The 23,642-nt window shown below is 37.4% G+C and overlaps 2 protein-coding genes across 2 annotated transcripts; one reads left to right on the top strand and one right to left on the bottom strand.

Annotated features, from left to right (window-relative positions):
• Nucleotides 1-80: 80 nt before the first annotated feature.
• LOC135698139 (uncharacterized) lies at nucleotides 81-23,256 on the bottom strand. The gene is made up of 4 exons (XM_065218028.1): nucleotides 22,583-23,256; nucleotides 1,082-1,156; nucleotides 760-1,013; nucleotides 81-695 (listed from the first exon to the last, which is right to left on the bottom strand). The coding sequence occupies exons 1-4, from the start codon at nucleotides 22,703-22,705 to the stop codon at nucleotides 506-508; spliced, it is 642 nt and encodes a 213-aa protein (XP_065074100.1). The 5' UTR covers nucleotides 22,706-23,256; the 3' UTR covers nucleotides 81-505.
• On the top strand, nucleotides 18,186-18,831 carry LOC135698094 (C-type lectin 37Da-like). The gene is made up of 2 exons (XM_065217947.1): nucleotides 18,186-18,294; nucleotides 18,351-18,831. The coding sequence occupies exons 1-2, from the start codon at nucleotides 18,217-18,219 to the stop codon at nucleotides 18,729-18,731; spliced, it is 459 nt and encodes a 152-aa protein (XP_065074019.1). The 5' UTR covers nucleotides 18,186-18,216; the 3' UTR covers nucleotides 18,732-18,831.
• Nucleotides 23,257-23,642: the final 386 nt, after the last annotated feature.

Raw genomic sequence — 23,642 nt, 5'->3', positions numbered from 1 at the left:
AACGCACAGTGGATTTTGTTTGCTTTTCGTTGACACCAGAATTTCGAATGGATCTTTTCGGATGAATAAAGTTAAAAAGCTTGGCATCTCTCATAAAATATATAGTACAGTACTCACAGATTTGTAGTGCAATTCCATTCGTGTCACACATCCAGTTTATCACTTTGAATATAAATTTCTCTCAATTTGTTTTGTAATGTTCCCAATTAAAATATAGCATCTTCTCATTAGTTCTCTAACATACTAACAATCAAATATGTAGCATCTTCATCTTCACTTAAATCTATCTTTGCTGCTGAAAGGTAAAACTTGATTTTGGTATGTGTATCCTGTTGACCCCAACAGGGTCAGTAGTTCTGGTCCTCTTATTCATCTTATGGTCAATATGTTAACATGCGTAAATAGTAAAAAAAAAAACGACTAGTCGCAACACTGTTACTTTATCTGATTTCACGTTCGTTCAACGAAGATTATAACCAAAAGAAAATGTGAAACTTAAGTGAAATCACGCTTCCGTCTCTTGCTCGGTGATGTCCTGCTGAATTTCCTCCGGCGTCCGCAGGTCGATGGCAAACTTTCTCCGCAGAGGCTTCCCATTCGAGTTGCCCATGTTCTGCTCCTCTGCTTCCTTCACCCGCTTGGAGTACTCCTGGAAGGACGCCGCTAGGGCGAATGTCAACCTGCGGGCCATTGCTCTGTGGGAGAGTTGTAATGTAATCCAATGAGAAGTAAAATAACAATTCCAGATGGACAACCTACCGACTATCACAAACGAAAGCATGCACCTCGAAGGGATTCTGATCCTTGAGGTTGTAGTTTTCCTTGACCACGATCATCGCAAACACCCTGGTGTAGACGAGGTCCTGAACTCCGTAGGATATCGTGTCGATCGTAAAGTTGGTCAACAAACTCTGCTTGGAGGTGATCGTTTCCATTCGGACACCTTCGAGGGACACCGTCAAGTTGCAGTACGGAAGAAGTTTGTTTTGCGGAAGAGCTTTGGCTGCGCTGACCTTAAAATAATCGGAAAAATGATAGTACCTACGACCTTAAAACCCGGTTGATAGTATCAATGCCTTACTAGATGATCTACGGGTCGCCTGGTGTGCTTAATTCCCCACAAGCCTCTCGCGTACTGACTGCCCAAATATTTGACCTGCGGAAGAGTCGTTGGAAAAGAAGCAAAACAAAAACAAAATTAATGAAACGAAAGCAAAAGTTTCGACATCAGCATTGATTAATCCTCCCATCAAAGCATCGGATCAGAGAGCAAATGAGGAGAGAAAGAAAAGATTACCGAAGAAAATCCCCTCGTTGATAAATCTCATCATAATACACAAGCGCGAAAATGGCCTCGGTGAAACAATAATCAAAAGTTCATGTTCCACTTTCCATTTCGTTATAGCGTACATCGATCTTGGATCGTACATCATCATCGAACATACCTACTCTTCCCGACGATCTCTCACACTCAAAATACCAATCGATCGGTGAAGGAGTGTCGATTAGAAGCGAAACACACGAAAACATAAGCGGCGCCATGGCATGGCATGGCACGGACGGGGCCGAGTCGGTAATTATCTTCGGCCAAATGGCTAAATCGGGAAAAAGGTTACTGTTTTGTTTATTTACCATACCGTACGTCTTCATTGATCGTGCGGCTATAGTAGTTTAATTACCTACTTGATGCAGCGTGTACATTAGGGTGGGTTGAGTTAACAATCTCCCCACTAGTGTTAACTTTTTATGGGGTAGATAGGTACAGTAAGGTGGAGGAAAAGTTCGACCTTAGTTGAAAACATTAAAATTTCTTAAAACTCCAAGCATTTGCAATCAAACTGATTCCATACACAGGATCCCTCATATAAGATTTATAACTATCATAACTTACACATAACTTTGATGAGTTTTCAGTCTATTTGTAGCTATTATGTTAACACTCGAAAATAATGTTTTTCCACAGTGAATTCAATAGGTTGGCAATTTTGTCGAGGCTTTTGTAATATTTTGCTCCATTTTTATGTTTAGAGTAAATAAATACATTTAAGGCATTTCAAGCGTAACTATTCAAATCGACGTATCTGCTTTTGTAAACAATCTAGCTAACAGTTGCCACAAATCGTCGATTGTGATTGTTTCCAAAATCAGGTACGTCTATTTGAATGGTTACGCTTGATTTATGGTTGATTACATAGATATAGATACTAAGTTGCTTGGGCAAAAATATGTGCACCATAAAGATTTAAAGAGGTTTGCTGTCTTGGGTAAAGTTGTAGAACGCAGCATTTTATGAACGTTGCCTAAGACATAAAAGTTATACATCTTCAAACAACTGAGATGTACGATTTTTTTTTATTAATTTCCTGAAATTCACGTTTTGAAAAATCGTTCAAAATAATAATTTTATTATTTTTCCTCGATTGGTACTGATCAATCCAATCTTTTCCAAATTAATGCTATTATTTTTAGAGTACTGAAAAATATATTTCACATGAAATTTGAAAAAAAATACAGAATGTATCCACATATGTTAAGATTTGGCCTTTCTTACTAATGAAAATTCCAACAAATTTGCTCAAGTCCGCATGTGGGAAAGATAAGTGAGATAATTTCTTAATAATCTGTGGGTTGTGTGTTTGAATGTTTATAAGATAAACTAAAACAATAATATTTGGCACAGAAGTCTAATTGAACTGCGATCAACCTAAACAAAGTATTTCTGAAAAGTTTTTCCAATCTTAGTCTCAGGTTTGGTCAAAATTGAGCAATTTTTGAATTTTTGACAAACAACTGAACAGTTTCGTTCTAATTCCCATACATACATGAAAATTCTCCCGCTAATCCAGATCGTAACCAAATTCGTCAAAATTTAGCACAGTTGCTGGGGAAGAGCAGTGGGGAGCAGAGAGTTGTTATCCACCATACAAACTTGACCCACCCTAGTGCGCTTCATCAGTGCGCGCACACACATGGATTGAGATCTCGTTGAACTGAATAGGGGGATGAACTGCTTTCTTGTATCTAAAGAGCAGCGTAATCATCATCGCGAGGGTCGTTATATTAGTCTACACACACTATACACACATCAAATTGTGGCTTGTTGTTCGAGCAGTGAAAATGGCCTATACTTTAAAGTTTCGGAACTTTTTCCGTTTACGCAGAAATGCATATGAGTCAGAGGAATCAATGGGAAGGTAATTAAACTATCAGTTTTAAACGAAATTTAAAGAGAGAAAATAGCCGGTGATGGTGGTAGTTTGTAACGTAAATATCAAATTTAAAATTTTTCCTATCTTACTCAACGAACACCAGGTACCAAAACCGACAAGAACTGAAATATATTGGATAGGATCTAGACTAAATGGTAACGCTTATCTACTCGAATGATTGCCGAGCTCGAATGGTGTGCAGTGGTTGTTTGATTGAGAAAATTCTATCAGTTTCTACGTGCAAATCAATCCATTCAATTTATTTTTTATTAATTGAATCTATCAATGCTCTCAACTCAACTGAAAGGTTTATTTCATCCTGAATGAACTTTTACTGAACGGGACAAAGTCATAAGCTTTTGCTACCTACACAGCTAAAAAAAAAAGTAGTGTAAATTTCCGTTACTATGATGCACATAAATGGAGCGTCATATATCATACAAGTTTAGATTATAGATCGTGTAAATTTATGAGACATGTCATGGAATAATCCATATATTGTATGCAACTGTCCACTTTTGTTTGCAACATTTCTTGCAAGCTGCTAGTTTACGTGAAAAGGCAATTTACATGTTTGAATGTTTGCATGCATGGATGTTTACATCGCCAGTAAAATTCAGATTTTTTTGGTGTGTATGTAAATCAGTTTTGGCGCTAACTAACTAGTCTGTTTCAATTTCAAAATTAGTTTCTAGAGCTATTTCAAGTGTGTGCAGTAGGGTAACCAACTGATTTTGGACCCCTAGAGGAAGTGAGATCACGTTTATGTCAAAATAATTTTATTTGTTTATTATTATTATGCAATTTACATGCGGTTGTGTTTGAAAGCTACTCATCTTGGATGTAAAATGTCACTAGATGTTTTATTTATTGATATATACTCGAAAAATAATTCTTTTCACATCATGATATTCACATATTTTGGACCCTTCCACTTGATTTTGGACAGTGTCCATAATATATTTTGGACACACTGAATGGGAACGAATATATTTTGGACATGCTGAAGTTCTTTCAACCTATGAGCCTAAAATTAATTACGACGGTCACTTCGTCCTATCTCGCATTTGTTAGGTCCGGCTAGGTGGGAAAATTTTCAAAGAAGGTGCCGTAAAACGCGGTGAAACTGATCAGCGGGGTGAATTTGATCGCTGAGTATACCCAATATTGTACTTATGCATAATAGTAGTAGTAACGAAAAACATGTTACACATGAAAAAATATCACGAGAAATTTCAGCGATCAATTTTGCCGCGCTGATCAATTACACCCCGTTTTACGGTGTGCATAAAAGTTAACCCCCCGTTACTCGCGCTGTTGTACTTTGTACAACACATATGAGTTTTCCATTGCCATTTTGTTGCTGCCAATCGATCTGAAACCAACTTGTATTCCTCAAAAAAACTTGTTTTGAACTAAAAAAGCTAAACTTTGATTACAATTAACCCCCAAAATGCGGATACTAGAGAAAATTTAAATGGAAACCGCCTAAACGGTGTCCATACTACGTGGGATTGACTTAATTGGTTACAACATGGAATATCTCGAGATCCTGACCAGATAAAAAGTTACTGTCTTCGGCAAAGTTGTTCAGGAGGTCAAAGCCTATTTCTTAGTGTACAATAGTTCAGAATTATCTCACTTCGTGGTGCTAGTATACATGTGAAATTCTCGTGTATAAAATATCTCTAGATCCTGACCAGATAGAAAGTAAATGCCTTCAGCAAAGTTGTTCAGGAAGTCAAGCTCTTTTCGTTGGTGGTGTAGTTCAGAAATTTCACACTACGAGGCGCTAGTATATACGTGTAATTCTCGCATATACAATAGCTCGAGTTCTTGACCAGCTAGAAAGTTACTGTATTGGGCAAACTTGTTCAGGGGGTCAAGACTTTTCGACTGGTAGTTCAGAATTTTCTCACCACGTGGCGTTTGTATACATATACACTTTTCGCATATGATATATCTCGAGATCCTGACCAAATAGAAAGTTACTGTCTTTGTAAAAGTTGTTCAGGAGGTCAAAGCCTATTGCTTGGTGTAGAATAGTTCAGAGTTTTCTCACTATGTAGTTTTAGTATACACGTTAAATTCTCTCATATAAAATATCTAGAGAGCATGACAAGATAGAATGTTACTGTCTTGGGCAAAGTTGTTCAGGGGATCAAGGCCTTTTGGCTAGTGGACGGTAGTTCAGAATATTTCACTTCATGGTACTAGTATATACGTGCAATTCTAACATATGATATATCTCAAGACCTGCTAAAAATGTACTGTAATCGGCAAAGTTGTCCAGGAGATCAAACCCTATCGTTGGTGGAAAGAACATAATTTTCTCACTAGGTGACGTTGAAAGACACGTGAAATCCTTGCATATAAAATATCTCTAAATGACCCGCATACTAGTGCCACGTAAAGGGAAAATTCTGAATTACTGTACACCAACGAAAAGATCCTAACATCCTGAACAACTTTGCCGAAGACAGTAACTTTCTGTCTGGTCAGGATCTAGAGATATTTTATATGCGAGAATTCCTCATGTATACTAGCGTTGCAAAGTGATAAAACTCTGAACTTAAGTCCACCAGCAAAAAGGCCTTGACTTCCTGAACAACTTTGCCGGAGACAGTAACTTTTTATATGATCAGGATTTCGAGATATTTTATATGAGAATTTCACGTATATACTAGCACCATATAGTGAAAAAATTCTGAGCTATAGGCTTTGAACTCCTGAACAACTTTTTCGAAGACAGTAACTTTCTATCTGGTCAGGATTTCGAGATATATCACATGCGAGAACTTCACATGTATACTAGCGCTATGTAGTGAGTAAATTTTGAACTACTGTCCACCAGCAAAAAGGTTATGATCTCTAGAACTACTTTGGCAAAGACAGTAACTTTCTATCTGGTCAGGATCTCGAGATATTCCATGTTGTAACCAATTAAGTCAGAACCCTCGAAGTATAGACACCATTTACGCGGTTTCCATTTACATTTTCTCTATTATCCACATATTTTGGGGGTTAACTGTAATAAATATTTAGTTTGTTTAGTTAAAAGCAAGTTTTTTGAGGAATATTCGTTGATTTCAGATCGATTGGTGCTCGGCTGCAAAATGGAAATGGAAAACTCACACTATTGTACAAAGTACAACGCGTGAGTACTCGTGTTACAAAAGTTGGCGCGAGTAACGGAGGAAATATAATATAACATAAGGAAACAACTGATCATACCAAAAAAAAATCATTCAGAAGTAAATCTTAATACGGAGACCTGACTCTATGCTTGCAGTCCATATTATTTTTTGTATGGGCTGTTCATAAACTACGTAGACGGTTTTTGAGAGATTTCAACCCCCCCCCCCCTTCCGTAGAAGCCAGTCTCAAACACAAAATTTAAAAAATTGTATGGACCGTAGACATCTGCCAAGCGCTCCCACCCCCCTAAAGCGTCTACGTAGTTTATGAACAGCCCCTTAGTTAAATGCGTTTGGGAGATAGGAAAACTTTTGTGGAAAACTAGGAACTAGGAAAACTAGGAAAACTCAGAGTGGACCACTCTACGTGTTTTGCCGTTTATATTTATATATTTATATATTTAAAAACAATGAATTCATATAATTTTGATTGATTTACTTACCAATTTAATCAGAAATCTGAGATAATAGCACGATCGACCAACCGGAATTTTTTTTTGTCGCTCTTTGGATGATTCTCATTTGATAAGTGTCCAAAATAAGTTGGTAACATTTTTTTACGATCTTATTTGGACACTTTTTATTTAATACTTTTTAAGTAAAATCTTAAGGTGAAATCTTTATAAACACGTGAAATACATCTTCCAAAGTCAGATAAACTGATTTGATAAAAAAAATCATTGAATTGTATATTTTAGACCAAATTTAAAACAAGTACACTAACGCCGATTCCTCTTGACAAACGTCGAAACATGAAACTTTTTCGATTACATTTTCTAAAACTGCATAAATTGAGCAATTGTAAGCAATTTGAGGTGAACTAATGATCTTGGGACATAGCAAGTAATTGAAAGAATGTAATTACAACATCAACCCAGATGAATTTGAAGAAACTAGACAGTAAGCGAGGAAAACATATGAAAAGGGTCCAAAATATGTAGGGGTCCAATTCAAGTTGGTTACCCTAAGTGGGGGTTTTCGCTAGCTTACGGTTTGCGTTCCCTCGACGGTCGACCAGGATCTACGAGGATCTAGCGTTCAGCGGTTTCGGGGGTTCGGCACTCATGTCATACTTCGTCAACTGGCGGCACAGCGTGGCTCACGTAAACAGAAACCACTCGCACGGTGTAGAGATGTCCCGGAATCGATTGGTGGACGCTTCGCTGCTTGCTATGTCGACGGAAAATGTGCTCAGCCAAATCTATGGGCCTCAACTAAACACCCACTTTTTTCCCTTGATTTGTTTTCCGTCGATCTTGTTTTTCGTGCTGAGCACCAGTGCTACGGTATTGCCAAGCCGGAGGCGGCTGGGTTCGATTCCCGGTCCGGTCGAGGGAATCGTTCGGGTTGGAAAATTTCTCGACTTCCCTGGGCATAGAGTATCATTGTGCTTGCCACACAATATACGAATTCATGCATTGGTATTGTCATCGAAAGCTCTCAGTTAATAACTGTGGAAGTGCATTTAGAACACTTAGTTGAGAGCACGCAATAAGCTAATATGCACTATGCAATAAGCTTGAAATGCGAATAAGAAGAGAAGAAGATCAATGCTATAGACGCCAGGAAGGCAGCTCCCACACCTGGACCCTATCTATCGACCCATCAGCGCATGAACCGGGGACCAACGGCTTTACTTCCCTTCCTAAGGAAGGCGTGATCAGAGATGTTGTGCCTCAGAACATCCCGGCGGCACCGACAGGGATTGAACCCAGGCCTGCTGGGGTGAAAAAAAAACCACCTGGAATGGGTTTCACCTATTCAAAGTGCACACACAATTAACTTACTGCACGTTTAAACTTTAGCCTATCTCTTACCTGGTTTAGTTTTCGCAAGCTCACAAATTTGCGCTTGCCAACTAAATCACTAACTGTACTGCTCGAGTTAAAGGTCTTGCTCGTTTGAAGCTTCCACCAAAAATGAGATCATTCGATGCAAGGACAGTTCAAAGCGATAGGTTAAAAATCCGATTTGTGGTAAACACCTATTATGTAGATTTAATTTTTATTTATCGGCCATTTTACGGATATGGATACGGTGAGTGAAAAGGAGAAGCCTCCGTCCGCCTAAAGTTAGGCTACTTGCAAACTGGGTGTAGCATGTACCCGTCGCGGCTAATGGGTTGAAATTGATCGAATGTTCTAAATGTTTGCAATTTGAATTGAATTTCGGTTCTTGTATTTGCTAAGACGAACGTAGCTCATGACCGTTACAAGTTCATTGGATATTGATGCTAAAAACACAAAAAGGAAAACACAAAAGCTTGCCTAACAGGAAACGAATTTGATCGTTCTGAAATAATAAATCGCAAAGTAAGTACAGTCAACTCTCCATAACTAGATATTTAAGGGAACATCGAGTTCTAAAATTATTGACTTATAAATAAAACAAAATGTTGATCATCTCTAATTTTTAGAAAAATACTAAAAATTCACCATTTACTGGAATATCTGGTTTTATTTATTCATATGAATTCGAAAAATAGTTCAAAGATCCATTTATGTTCAGAGTAGTTAATTTATAATATTAAGCCAATGTACACAAAATACGCAATAGGGCTGGCAGTGATGGAAAAGTTCTCGAAAACTCACTATGACTCGCAAACTTTTCCCTTGGTGAACTTCGTGAAATATCGCGAACTTTTCCATCACTGAGGGCTGCCAATGCTTGACATTTAATTTGCAAAGATATTAAAGGTTCTGGTCATTTCTGGATGTGGCACAAAAGCAAGGCTCACTTAGTAATAGAATAACATCATTTGGCTATATTTCGGATTTGAAAACGGTTTTCACTCAAGTGCATACTATTCGTTATATTTTTTAAGAAAACAATACGAAACGAATTATTCGTCACGGTTTCGAAGGAATTCTCGAACTTTTACCTTAATACAATCCATCATGCGGCGCACAACGGTCTCTTCCACTGTTTTGGCGATTTTATGCCACCAATTTTTCATCCGAGCTGCCGTTTTGATGACTGTACCTTTTACCTTCAGTTTCCCCTTCATAATTGCCCAGTAGTTTTCAATGGGCCTGAACTGGGGACAATTGAACTTCTTGAAATTATCCTTACAATTCCTTAGATTTTTTTTTTATATTTCCTTTGAGTCCTCTTCAGAATTCCTTACAAATTAACTTCAGAAATTCCTATGAATTTTCATTGAAAGCTCTTTCGAATCCTATGCAGGGCTTATTTGATTTTTTCAGAACTACTTTGGTATTCAGTTTTAACATAGAATCTGGAGTTCCTCAGGACTACCTTGAAAGCAGAGTGCACTTGATGTTTTCCTCGCAGTTTTTTTTTCAGAACTCCCTTGGAATTAGCTCCTTAGAAATTATCATTTAATTTCATGAGCCTTGAAAATTATGCAAGGTCCTTAATTTTGATGATTTTCAAATCTGTGGTATAGTAAAGTACCTAGGATAATACTCAATGTCCGACATGAGTGTACCCCATTAGGCATAAATACGTTAGGCATACGGACGTTAGGCATAAAATACCTTGCTGATGTGTAACTCTAGAAACCTGTTTCGAGCATAGTAAACAATGTAATTCATTATTTATCATATCATAAGTGACGTAACTACATATTTACTTAGATCCAAGATTAGTAGCGATAACGGTTAAGTAATCTGGCAATAAAAACTCAGCATAGTTTTAGCTACATCTTGAAATCAATCGCATCTAGAAATAATAATGCACACATTTGTTGTAATATATTCTTACACACATATTGCAAATCCAGAGAACTTTAAGATTTGGGCGTAATTGCTTTTGTAAACAAACATGTCAATCGTTGATTTCTCGTGAATACAAGAAAAATCTCGTGAACAAACTATACCAAATGATAGAGGAACCATTCATCTACCTGTTTGTGTTATTTGTTTTTGAGATTGAGCTTTAATTCGCGAGAAATCGTCAAATGAAGTGTTTGTTTACAAAAGCAATTACGCCCTAATCTCGAAGTTCTCCGGAAATGTCAAAGAAGAAAAGGTTTTCTTCAAAGAACAGCTCATGAAATAAAGAATGGTGAATTCTGTGATTTTTCATTCAATAACAAAAAACCAGCTAAGGTTGAATAAAAGATGATGCAAAAGAACAGCTCATGAAATGAAGAATGGTGAATTCTGTGGTTTTTCAGTTAATAAGAAAAAACATACCTGCTGCTTCCAGGATTTACTCCCATACTTTTCGATACAACGATTATGTTTTTGTTGTCATCCAGTGTTGGCAAAATCAGAAATCAATTGATATTTTTCCGCTCTCATGCGCTCGCAATATCACGCGTGATATTGGAACAAAATATCATGCTTGGTATCGATTTTACAAGCTCCTTTGATATTGCAAGACCATTCACAAGAACGAACGAGAAAGCATAGTTTTCTATCTCTTTTTAATATTCACCGATGGCAGACACGAAGGGACTGCTGCAAGCCGTTATGGAAGTTTCGGTTGCATTCGGGTGTACAGCAAAAATCATTAAACTCAATCTCACCACAGTTTGGTGAGATTTGCAGTTGGTGAGCTGCGATATCACAGCTTGCAAAATCAACCGCAGTAGTTTGCTTGTTGATTATTGTCTACGAAAATCAAGCGTGATCTTGGACGTTGGTGAGATTTGATTTTTTGATATTTTCCCTACACTGATAGAAAGCTTGAAAATAATCGTATCAGTTTTATTAGACTAATGACGCTTAGTAACCGCTGTGCCCTCCATTGTTAAGTAGAACCTAGTTCAATCTTCTTGGCATTTACTCAACCAAGCACTGACAAGTTTCATTTAGTACAGCATACCACTCTTTTTGAACTGTGGTCTATAGTTGATCCTTATTTGAAAATGCTTGACCAGATAACTTTCTTTTAAGCTCTTTCCATAAACTTTCGATGGAGTTAAAGTCAGGAGATTGGCTAGGCCATGAAATAACCGACCCTTTGTTTGCTCGAAACTATTCCTTTACATACTTAGAATTGGGTTTCAGATCGTTGTCTTGATGAAAATGCCATATTAGAGGCATGTTCTCTTCTGCAAAAGGGAGCATAACCTCCTCCATGATTTCTTTTTATTCAAATCTGGTCATGATGGAATTAATACGGAAAATGGGGCTTACTCCATACCAAGAAAAAAAAGCCCCAAACCATGATGCTACCACTTCCATGCTTAACGGTCTTTACCGTGTACCGCGGATCGAACTCTTTAACGGATGGTCTACATGAGAATATAGTAAATGACTATTTTGATTTCATTTGACATGTGGAAGTTTCCGCTCAGGATTCTTGATTAGGTAAGCGATTTAACAGGTTATAAAATTCGTTTTATTGGTATTAAATGAACGATTTAAATAGCCGAAAGATTAACATATGAAACAAAACGATTAGGTTGTTGAAGTGTAAAAGCAGGTAAGTACTTAATTCAGATAACCCAAAACTCATCAGAGAGGAATCCCAAGTAAACTAATTGAGCCAAGCGTTTTGCATTGAGCCGATATCGATTCTGTGTGGTTACACCAATTTTGAAGAATAGCCTTTCTAACGGAACACTTGTTACCATTCTTGATAAATAGTTTCGAGCATGGGGATATACACTACGGATTTTCTCCCATGCTCGAAAAGGATCGACAGAATGTGGTAAAACAGGCTGATGCAATAAATTTTGTATTTCTGCCGATATGCCCCATGGCGATCCAGTTCTGACATAGCAGAGGACTGATGAACCTGAAGTATGTCATAATAAGTGAATGTAGATGTAGATTAATAACTTTCTTTACCATTTCGTCAGGAATATCGCACAGGCCTCCGGTTGGTTTTGGTGGGGGTACAGATGTGTGCAATCATACTATACTCTTTTGGTACTATATATCTGCTCAGACACATTTTTAACTACCCGAGCGTGAGCTGAAGACACCAGGTACAGGTCAATATTGAATTGCAAATGCAAATGCACTGATTTTTTTTTGTTGGATCGAAACAAAAATCGAATCAAAACGATCGATCCAGTCGATTTTTGTCGTGTTTGAGATCGATTCAAAAAATCGATTAATCGAACCAAAAGAATCGATCTTTTGTGATTCGATCCAAGATCGCCCATTGCTATTTTCAAATCTGTGATCTAGGAAAATACTCAATGTCCGACATAATGAATATGTGTCTCCGTGCCACGTTCTTTAAAATTTCTCCAAGTATTATTATTTTTAACTTTTAGAATTTCAAAAAATTTGTTCTTGTTTAAAATTTGTGAAAAATATCCATACTCCAGAACCTCACTAAAAACAATTCAAGTATCTGAATTTTTAAAATTTATTTTGTTACTGAAGAAAAATTCACTCAGAATCTATTAAGTAATTTAACTTAAAAGATCCTGAGCGGATATATCTTCAATTAGTGAAAGAAAATAACGAGGAAAACTAATTTTTTGGATAATAATATGTAGGGTAGGAACTACTTCGGCCTAATCGCCCATTTTGGGCCTATCGAGCAGAAAACTTCAAATAAATCCATGATTTCAGAGCTAACAAGCCAATTATGCGTTTGGTACGATACTTTAGTTAATAAGCTACCGAACGAAGTCAATGCGAACGCGTGGTATGAATTATTATTATTATCTCTATTTAGGAGATTTTCAGCCGCAGGCTGGTTCATCTCCGGCGCGTGGTATGAAGGTTTGCACCCATTATTCCCAAAAACAAAAGAAGCGCTCCGACCGAATCAATTTTTATCTTCATCCGATAGGCCGAAGTAAATTCAATGGCGTTTCAATTGCGTTTCAATGCGTTAGGCCGAGTTTAAAATCCGTAGGCCGAGTTTGGCGTCAAGAAGCAGTGTTGGACTTTTGACAATATCTTAACGATTGGTTTCTCGTTTCCAAATCTTACGGTACATACGGAAAGGTAAATAAATTTGGAAGCCATCAGTAATAATAACATTCCGTTTGAAGCTAAACTGAACTAGATTAAAAAAGACTAAGTGCGGGTTATGCTTAATAGGCCGGAAATGGGGTAGTTAACCCTATTATATTCTTAAAACAAAAATCCTTAGTAAGAGAATTTAAAATTCCCTAAGAATTCCAGGTTTTTCCAGATAGACACGACCCCCTTCTATGGTAGTTTTTTCTTCATCTTGCTGGCATGAGACGGAATAATTGTTGGTGATTTGAATCCAATATGGATCCTTATACACTGGAGTCGCTTTTTACGCGGTTTTTTTTACGCGGTTGAGTCGCAATTTACGCGGTACGTTTTTAACGATTTCTCGACAACGATACGACCTATTGACTTCATTCCAATCACATTATCCGTTTCAAACTATAGGTAATCGAATGGCATACTTTTAAAAAAATCACAATTTATGTCTATATGGACCATAGCATGCTATAATAACGAATGGCATCAAAATCCGATTTATAAAAAATATTTAAGCATGTGAAAAATCAAAATCTTGGTAGTTTTTTTACTCGGTTTTTTTTTTACGGGCACATATCCCCCGCGTAAAAAGCGACTCCAGTGTATTATTTGCTGGATACTCTCTTTTTCAAGTCAGCAAATTTTCTTCGCAAGTGTTAAGAAATACTTTTCCGGAATTCGGTCTAGTGACCCAGCATCCACCCTGAGCATTCAAAATAACCTGTTTGACATATCTCATGATAGGTCCTAGTATAAATTAAAGGTACGAACCATTTCTTCGAAACACCAAGAACATGATCTGATGTGGTCGATGGGTTCTGATGGGTACTCCATATGCCGACCAGTTATGATGTTTTTAAAGTTCCTATGATTTTAACATCAACATCACGCAATTCAGAAGCTACCTTTGATAATAATATATTATATCGAGTTATAGAATCAAAATAACACTACATGATCATCGACCAAAGGAGGCATCGACTTGCATAAATATCGACTTATAGAGAGTACGATTCATGGGAAATGAAGGGAATGCAGAATCCATCGATTAAAATAAAATAACGAGTTATAGAATAAGGAGTTTTTTTTTTTTTTTTTTTTTTGTAGGGTACATTACCACTGCGACCATTTATTTGATCTATTGTAGTATATTCCCCGGTTTTTTGTTAACCTTATTAGGGTGAAAAACTACTATTAGAAGTAACCATCAACGCCTAACTTTAGGTATATTCCCAGCAAGGAATTATGTGTCGTATGAAACGCACTACCTTACTAGGAGATGAACACCATATTTCAAAGGGCTGTAGTAGTCCCTTATCAAAGAACTTTTCCCTTCTGTTAAGAAGTGCTGCACAGTTGCACAATAAATGTTCGGAGGTTTCTGTTTCCTCGTTACAAAACCGACAAATATCATCATCAACTTTTTTAATTAGTCTTAGATGATATTTGGCTGGACAGTGCCCTGTAATTAGTCCTATGTAAGTACATAGGTCTTTCTTTGAGAGGCTAAGGAGTTTTTGGGTGTTTGATGCATTTGGCATCACAAACTTTCTTGATTGTCGGGCTGTGACAGTATTATTCCAATTACAATCTATCATCATCTTTTTCCAGTTCCTTAATTCCATCTTGATGGAGCTTGGAGAGACCCCACAGAATGGTTCAGGTCCTAGAAATTGTTTAGATGATCCTTGCCTGGCTAGTTCATCAGCCTTTTCATTACCTTCTACTCCACAGTGTCCTGGCACCCAGTAGAGATTTACTGTATTGTTATTAGACAACTGTTGAAGTAACTGAATGCATTCCCATACTAACTTGGAAGTACATGTAAATGATTTTAAAGCATTCAAAGCTGCTTGGCTATCAGAAAAGATGCATAGATTTGCATGTTTATATTTTCGCTTTAAACACACAATAGTGCATTCTAATATGGCTTGAATTTCAGCCTGAAAAACGGTTGGCCATCCACCCATGGAAACTGAAATATTAACACCAGGACCTGTCACACCAGCTCCCACTTTATCATTTTGTTTTGATCCATCAGTAAAGAATACAACTGATTCTGGGCGGATTTGTGGTCCTCCCGCACTCCAGAGAGAGCGGTCTGGTTGTACCACATTGAACAGTCGACTAAAATTGAATTTTGTCTCCATCCAATCATTACTGACTGTAACTAATGGATTGATTCGAATTAGTTTTAATATATGTAAGTGTCCCTTAATGTTCCCTTCAAACAAGGTTTTAGTTCGCTTAAGTCTTAGTGCGCTCTTTTCAGCATCTAATTGCACAAATTGGTGTAGTGGAAGAAGATTTAGTATCGCATCTAAGGCTTTCGTAGGTGTGCTACGCATCGCACCTGTTGTAGATACCGTAGCCAGTCGTTGCAACTTTTCTAGTTTGTTTATTGCACACTTTTCCTTAGTTTTTGGCCACCATACTAATGAGGCATATGTAATTCTGGGTCGTATTATAGCCGTGTATATCCAATGGATCATTGCTGGCCTCAGTCCCCATTTATTTCCAAAGGTTCTTTTACTTATCCATAGTGCATTTGTTGCTTTACCTATGATTTGGTTTAAGTGTTGGTTCCAGTTAAGTTTATAATCAATTGTAACTCCTAGATATTTGACTTCAAGTGAAAGTTTCATTGATGTCCTTTCCATGTGAAGACCAGTTATTTTTATGTTTCTTCTTTTTGTGAAAGGGATAATATGTGTTTTTTGAGGATTTATGCTCAATCCTTCTGACTTGCACCAAGCAATGGTGTAATTTATGGCTTGTTGCATCCTGTTTGTAATAGCATCGTCATATTTTCCCCGAACAATTATTACAATATCATCTGCAAACCCAATTATTTCAAAACCATGTGATTCTAGATTTGTTAGTAAATCGTCTACTACTAATGACCACAGAAGTGGAGACAAAACACCCCCTTGTGGGCAACCTTTAACAGCTCTTACTGAAATATTTGAGCTACCGAGCTCAGTCGAAATTTCACGTTTTGAAAGCATTTCACTAATCCAGCTTATGATACGTATGTCAAAGCCACGCTTTGACATTGTCTTTGCCATAGAAGTGTGTGATGCGTTGTCAAACGCTCCCTCAATATCGAGAAATGTTGCAAGCAAAATTTCTTTTGCTTCAAACGATTTTTCTATTTTTGAAACAAGTGTGTGTAACGCTGTTATAGTTGATTTTCCTGATTGATAAGCAAATTGATGGCTGCTCAAAGGATTACTTTTCAAAAATTTTGATTTTATGTGTTGATCTATAAGCTTTTCCATGATTTTTAGCATTACGGATGATAAGCTTATTGGTCTAAACGATTTAGGTGAAGTTTTATCTTTCTTGTTAGCTTTCGGAATAAATACAACACGTACTTTTCGCCATGATGACGGTATATACCCAAGCATAAGACTTGCTTTAAACATATTAGTAAGAGATGAAGTAAGTATCCCATTACTTTTTTGAAGAAAGGCAGGAAATATTCCATCCCTGCCAGGAGATTTGAATGGTTCAAATGCATTTATGGCCCATTCTACCTTAGAACTAGTAAACATTTCATCAGCTATGTTTTTTCCATCATATGTAGATGTTAATAAACTAGCATTGGACCTATTTGTGTTAGATTCATCCTGAACATTTATCTTGTGTTTGATTTGATCAGTATTGTCCTGTAAGGTTGGTAAATTGTTTTTGCTTATAAGTACTGAACATGGGAAATGTGTTTGCATCATTACTTCCAGTGTTTCAGTTCCATCGGAAGTAAAGCAATTGTTTTCCTTTTTGAGAGTTCCTAAACCATTTGAATGATCTTTGGAAAGGACTTTTTGCAGTCTTGCAACTACAGGAGTGTTTTCAATGTTTTCACATGTACGCCTCCAGTCCATTCTTTTTGATCTTCTTATTTCTTTATTATATTCGGTTAGGGCACTTCTATATTGATCCCATTGCATTGTATTTTTTGCTTTATTGAACAGTTTTCGTGCTTTCTTTCTTAGTTTTTGTAAGCGTTTGTTCCACCAAGATACGTCTCTGTCATTTGAACGCTCAGTAACTGGACAACTAGCATAAAAAGCCTGTTGAATTAAGTTTGATACTTGCACCGAAGCATCTTCTAGTTCCTGAATTGTAGTAAAGCTACCTACAGGAATTCGACCTTCTTGTGTTAAATTTGTGCAATATAAATCCCAGTTAGTTTTCCTGGGATTCCGAAAAATCTCTTTTTTCAATTCGTTTGCCTGATATTCGAACAATATTTGTCTGTGGTCAGACAAGGATATTTCATCCGATACATGCCAATTTTTAATGTTTTCTGATAAGCTGGCACCACATAGAGTCAGATCAAGAACTTCTTTTCTAATTGAATTAATAAAGGTTGGTTCACAACCTTTGTTGCAAATATCAATATTGTTATTAATAATATATTCTTATGCCCATTTGTCGATTAAAACATCGATTTACTTGATTCTTTTTCTACGGTGAACCACTCAGATTTGCAATATTGATGTACGCAAGCAAAAGTTCAAAGAATAAACTAAAGACTGTAAGTATCTATATTACGAAAATACCGCACTGGTCACGGTATAAAGCTAACAATGTTATTCGATTGTTTGATCGACAAATGGACATAGGACCTATAGGAAAATTAAACGAAATGATGTTCTCAACCGGACCGGGACTCTAACCCACCACGTCCAGCACCATGTCCTAACTGACCGTGGTCCCAAGAAGCATATCAACATCTTAAATTCCGCCGATGCCGATGCTGAAACGCACCCCTTAATCAGTATTGAAAGAACCAGGAGCAAAGAAATGTCTATAATTTACACAACAAAACTTAATCACAAATCCTTATCGCTGAAGCACACTGAACACACGGTTGATCAGTCATTCTCTGCAGTCCGTATTGAAAACATGAAATTGTTAAACGTTCTTCTCATTTTGGTTCCATTTGTAATGGGTACAAAGAGGTACTTCATCCCTAACATTAAGGTAAAGTGATGCGTTCAAGGTGAATTTCCTTAAAATGTTAAAGTCATTCTCTTCAGGCCAACTGGTACAAAGCGCACGAGTTTTGCATTACCCTGGGAATGGAGATGGTTTCGGTTCACACACGGCAAGATCATAACGAGTTGGTCAAGTACATCGAACGGTCGGACAAATTTTCCAACGCCACCAGATTTTGGCTCGGTGCCAGCGATCTGGCAGAGGAAGGAGTCTACACGTGGGTGTCCAGCGGTAGGCTGGTCACGTTCACCAACTGGGCTGAAAATGAACCGAACGACGTGAACAATACCGAGCATTGTATCGAAATTATTCACAATACCTACGTGAACAGACTTTGGGAGTGGAACGATATAGAGTGTCGGCAATTTCAGGCGTATTTTGTCTGCGAAAGCGGTAATCGGCAGTGTGTTGAGCAGTTTTGACATTCAGTATCAACATACGTCTTCTATATTAAACGATTATTGTTCACCGAAATGTAATAAAATAGAATTATGGTAGTATTCATTTCCAGCAAGCAATCTCTCTGAGCTAGTTAAAAATAGAGTAGTAATTCAAAGACCATCGACTGGTACGCTTACGTCAATGTTAGATTTAGGAGGCTTTCAATTTTTGATTACAAAAGCCGATAGGCCCTTTTCATATGTAACGCAAGAAATGCCCGTTCGATTCGGATCAACATCAAATAATTACCCTTTGCTCATTTTCAACTTCTAACTATGAACAATTTTCACACTACTGTGCCCCAACGGAACTATCAATTCTGTACTTTCATCACTTTCTGTAGCATAAATTTTGGTCATAAGTCTGATAATGTCATTACAAATTTAATCTTTAACATCACGCATGAAGTAATAAAAATCTGATTTGTATATTATAAATCATTTTTAAAATTGATTTCACACTTCCGAAGCAGTGTTGGTGGAGGTCGTTATGAGTTTTTCTGGTTTATCGTAGGTGGCGATTTACTGTGAGCTTCCCAAATAACCATCAAGCCCGATAAATACCCGCTAACCGCACTTTTTGTAATGTAATAAGGGTATTAGAAAAAAAAATCATGTAAATTTAGGTGCTCTGAGACTGACATATACGAGCGTTAATTTTGACATAAAATTGAGTCATAACAGACGCAAAATTCAACTCAATCAAACGTACTTTTCGTCGAGCAACAAACTTTTCAGTCTCGGAGCACTTAATATTACAAGGCATGTTTGTTTACGTCTCATCTTTTATGCCAAAGACGGATTCCGTCACGTGTAAAATGAGTTATTTCTTAGTGTGTAATGCAAACATGATTAATTAAAGTACAAAACTCTAGGTGGGAGCTTACCATAAATCACTGTCATTGGCCCCGCAGCGGGGGAGTTTGGTAAAGGGAATGATCAAACCGATTCGTACCTTCCTCAAAATTGTCCTTTGCTCGCTTTCTACTCTCTATACAGGGTGTTTGATTCCGGGTTTTACATATTTTCAGGGTAGATAGGGCTTCCAAAATTATGAAAAAATCCCCATTAAATATTGGATCGGAAATGACTGCTAAGTGAGTTATTCAACATTCTATTCCAAATTTGGTTAGCTATATTTTTTCAATCTTAATGTTTTTTTCATTAATGTTAAATTATTTATTCTACAAAACATTCTCCATTCAGTTCCCTAGATCTGTGCCTTTGTTAGTAATCCTGTAAGTTGTATGGTTTCATCGTAATTATTGATTTAAAACATCCATGAAAACTTGCGACGTTTTCTTAAATTGCACTATAGGCACCCTATTCGTTTATACGTTCGGCTGCGGCATCTGCACTGGTAGAAAATTTAACTGTTGAGATGTTTTGCGGTAAGTATTGAATATTTCTCAGTTTCAGTAGAACTCACAACGAGAGACACCGAATCGGTTAATCCTGAGAGCGGAAGTCAATAGGGTAGAGAACTACTTGGGCCTACTCGCCCATTTTGGGCCTATCGAGCAGAAAACTTCAAATAAATCCATGATTTCAGAGTTAACAAGTCAATTATGGGTTTGGTACGATACTTTAGTTAATAAGCTACCGAACAAAGTCAATGAGAACGCGTGATATGAAGGTGTGCATCCATAATTCACAAAAACAAAAGAAGCGCTCTGACCGAATCAATTTTTATCTTCATCCGATAGGCCGAAGTGAATTCATTGGCGTTTCAATGACGTTTCAATGCGTTAGGCCGAGTTTAGAATCCGTAGGCCAAGTTTGGCATCAAGAAGCAGTGTTAGACATTTGACAATATCTCAACGATTGGTTTCTCTTTATCAAATCTAAATAAATTTGGAAGCCATCAGTAATAATAACATTCCGTTTGGTGCTAAACTGCGCTACATTAAGCAAGACTAAGTGCGGGTTGTGCTTAATGGGCCGGAAATGGGGTAGTTAACCCTATCCCTTTTATTTCATTGCACGATACGATTCTCTGCTTGACCGTCAAGCAGTTCAATTCGGTTTTAGCTCGTGCTCTCGAGTTATTCGGAAAGTTCGTTGCGATAGTGGAATCTTCAGGAAATCTTCAGAATCGTCATCAATCTTCTATCGGTGTGTGTGTGTGGTCATTGAGTTTGATTTTTTTTTTTTCTAGATTTATTTTGATAAATTCTTCGATTATCACCATACCTCAACCCTTTTTATGACTTTCTAAATGGACACTAAATAAATCTGTTAAAAAGATTATGTGTATCACACACAGAAACAAAATCCATTGGAAAAATTACTATAATGATGGTTTAAATTAAATACTCCCACCAATAGATTTGTGCAAAAACGAAATTCATTTAATTTTACTATTTTTTCTATCAAAACTACTATGCCGTTTGAGTAAGCATAGTAGTTTTGACAGAATGGTATTAACTTTGTTTATATTTATCGTCAACTATACTGAAATCATGGTAGATTTAACGGCATTAAGCGTAGTTATACTGAAAATAAGTGTTTTCTGCAAAATAGTATTTCTAACTATGATCTTTGTTTCAGTGTATGGAAAATTCAAATTCATCACACACGGTCCAACAAGTTTTGTCATCTGCTCTCCCTTCCAAACCGTAACCATCTAATGGTGATCATCCATTAGAACAGGTGTGCGTAGGTCATATATGAATAGCATCAAAAGAGTCTAAGCCAAAAAAAAATGTCACAGTTCGTGCTCTATTGTATGGTCTTGCAACGCTGAACTCGCTGGTGAGTTTCGATGCGCATTATGAAACGGAAGTCAACCGTGAATTTCCGTCCGTCCGGCGGGAGTGTGCTATTGAAAGCATTTACAACTCGAACCGACTCGACTCACTTGGTTCATGACTAGGTAGGTTTATCAAAGCTTCATTGTAATCGCGAGCCTCATAATGAACTGAACTGAGAAGGCCATCAGAAGCGAGGAAACGAACCTCATCGTTCTGGGTGCTGATTTTTGGTGGAAAGGTTTATATTTAGTTAATATTTTGGGTTGCGTTGACCTATTGCAAGATTTATAGATTTTACTTCTCAGAATTTCAGGAAACTTTGCGTAACTGTCCGCTAGGGAGCAATGAATCAGATTTGTGCTGGAATTCAGCCATTTTAACTTCAGCTTAATTTTTCAGGGAGAGGCGATAAAGTTGAGTGTTGTGGACTGTCTATGTGCAATCCTTGGAAAAAGTAGTGCATGGTGAGTAATTTATAGTCTAATTTTCCACAATACTGAGTAAACTTTTACTAAATTGTGAGTTGTTTTCGATAGCCTTGTTGATGTCAAGCTGTCAACTTCTATGCGCTCAATTTACAGTGTACTAGTCACCTTTCGTGTCAACAGTGGCGCTAATGCCGGGCAAAATCGTGTCTTGGGGTTAATAGGAAGGGTGGACCATATTGTTAATTTATAATATTTGGTAGTAGACTGGATTTGCTTGCCCTATTATTCACGCCAAGTACACCAGTGTTGCCTGCTGAACGGTCGATGGATCATTTCACAAGAACACAATCTTCGTCGTTTATTAATACATAGTTATCCTGACGTTCAATTAGAGGTCTTCTGCAAACTGGTTGCTGGGAAAATTTCCCTTAAGTATCAATAGCAAGTTTATCCATATATGATCGGCACAAGTCTAGGACGAGTTAAACTAAAAGTTCAGTTTTCCCGTAGTAATTCCCATGTACACATATAAGGGCCACGCAACAAAATGAGCTCAAATTTTAGTAGGAATTGATTTAGAATCTATTGAGCGGAGTGGAGCAAAATCGATGTTTTGAACCACCCTAATATGTATGTACGTTCCAAAACTTACCTTAAACGTAATAGGAAGATCCTTAAAGGTAACTTGCACCTCCGGCAACTGCGTTTCATTGTTGTTCGTCGCAATGCTGTTGTTATTGTTGGTAGCACTCATGTTGGCGGTTGTGGCAGACATGCTTGATTTGAAATTCTCCCAGGGTTTTCTTCTTATAAATTCCCAATACTCATCACTCAAACAATCACTTTAAAAAGGTCGTCAGCGTTGGTTTTTTTTTACCTATCCAGACGTGCTTTCACAGTTTTAAGCTATCTGAATCTAACTATCTTGAAAACACTTCACCTTTCAACACTATATCGCACCGCTAAACAGAAAACTTCGGTACCATCCGATTGTGTTTTCGCACTCTATTTCACCTGGCACGGCAGCGAAAACTCCAAAAATCATCAACCGGAGAGCGGAGACCTCCAATCTTTCACTCGATAGATGCGGATATGAACTTTCGCCTGTGGTTCCTCCCTCGATCGGTTCGATGAGTAACAACTTCGGGGTCTGTCTAGTTAGTACTGGCGGGCTGACATTGGACGTTGGTCGATTTGATTCACTTCCACCGATGACCGGTAACGATCATTATCATCGGCATCATCGACGGTACGACGACATCACACGATCACTTTAAGTGCGCTGCGAGGGAGTTTTGGCTGTAACGAAAATGGAGAGAAAACGCCGGAAAACCAAACATGAAATAATTTACCATTCGTTTGCGGTGTGATGGAGGATATGATTGCGAAAAAAATGTTGGTGGCTCTAGCGTAGCAGATTTCATAACTCTATCAGTCATAGCCAGTTCCAGTGTGGGGGAGTTTGGGGTATTGTTGTTAAGTGTACTTAAAAGATGATTACAATGAGCAATAGCCGTGTTGACTGCATTAGTTGACCTATTAACGCCCAGTGATCTATTTATAGATCAGATGCCTCTAACGCTCAGTGATCGATTTATAGATCAGTTACATTTTTGATTGCTGTCGAGAAACTAGAGCTCAAAAGATATACAAGTCTTAACCAATATTGTTCTATGGACCAATCTCTTGACAATTGTAAACAATTTAGTTTG

This window comes from Ochlerotatus camptorhynchus, unplaced genomic scaffold (genome assembly GCF_037179485.1).
Source record: "Ochlerotatus camptorhynchus isolate MF236.1 unplaced genomic scaffold, CSIRO-AGI_Acam_v1.1 ptg000082l, whole genome shotgun sequence".
Taxonomy (NCBI): Eukaryota; Metazoa; Arthropoda; class Insecta; order Diptera; family Culicidae; genus Ochlerotatus; species Ochlerotatus camptorhynchus.
Note: the sequence above shows the minus strand (reverse complement) of the source record. Positions and strands in the feature narration are given on the sequence as shown.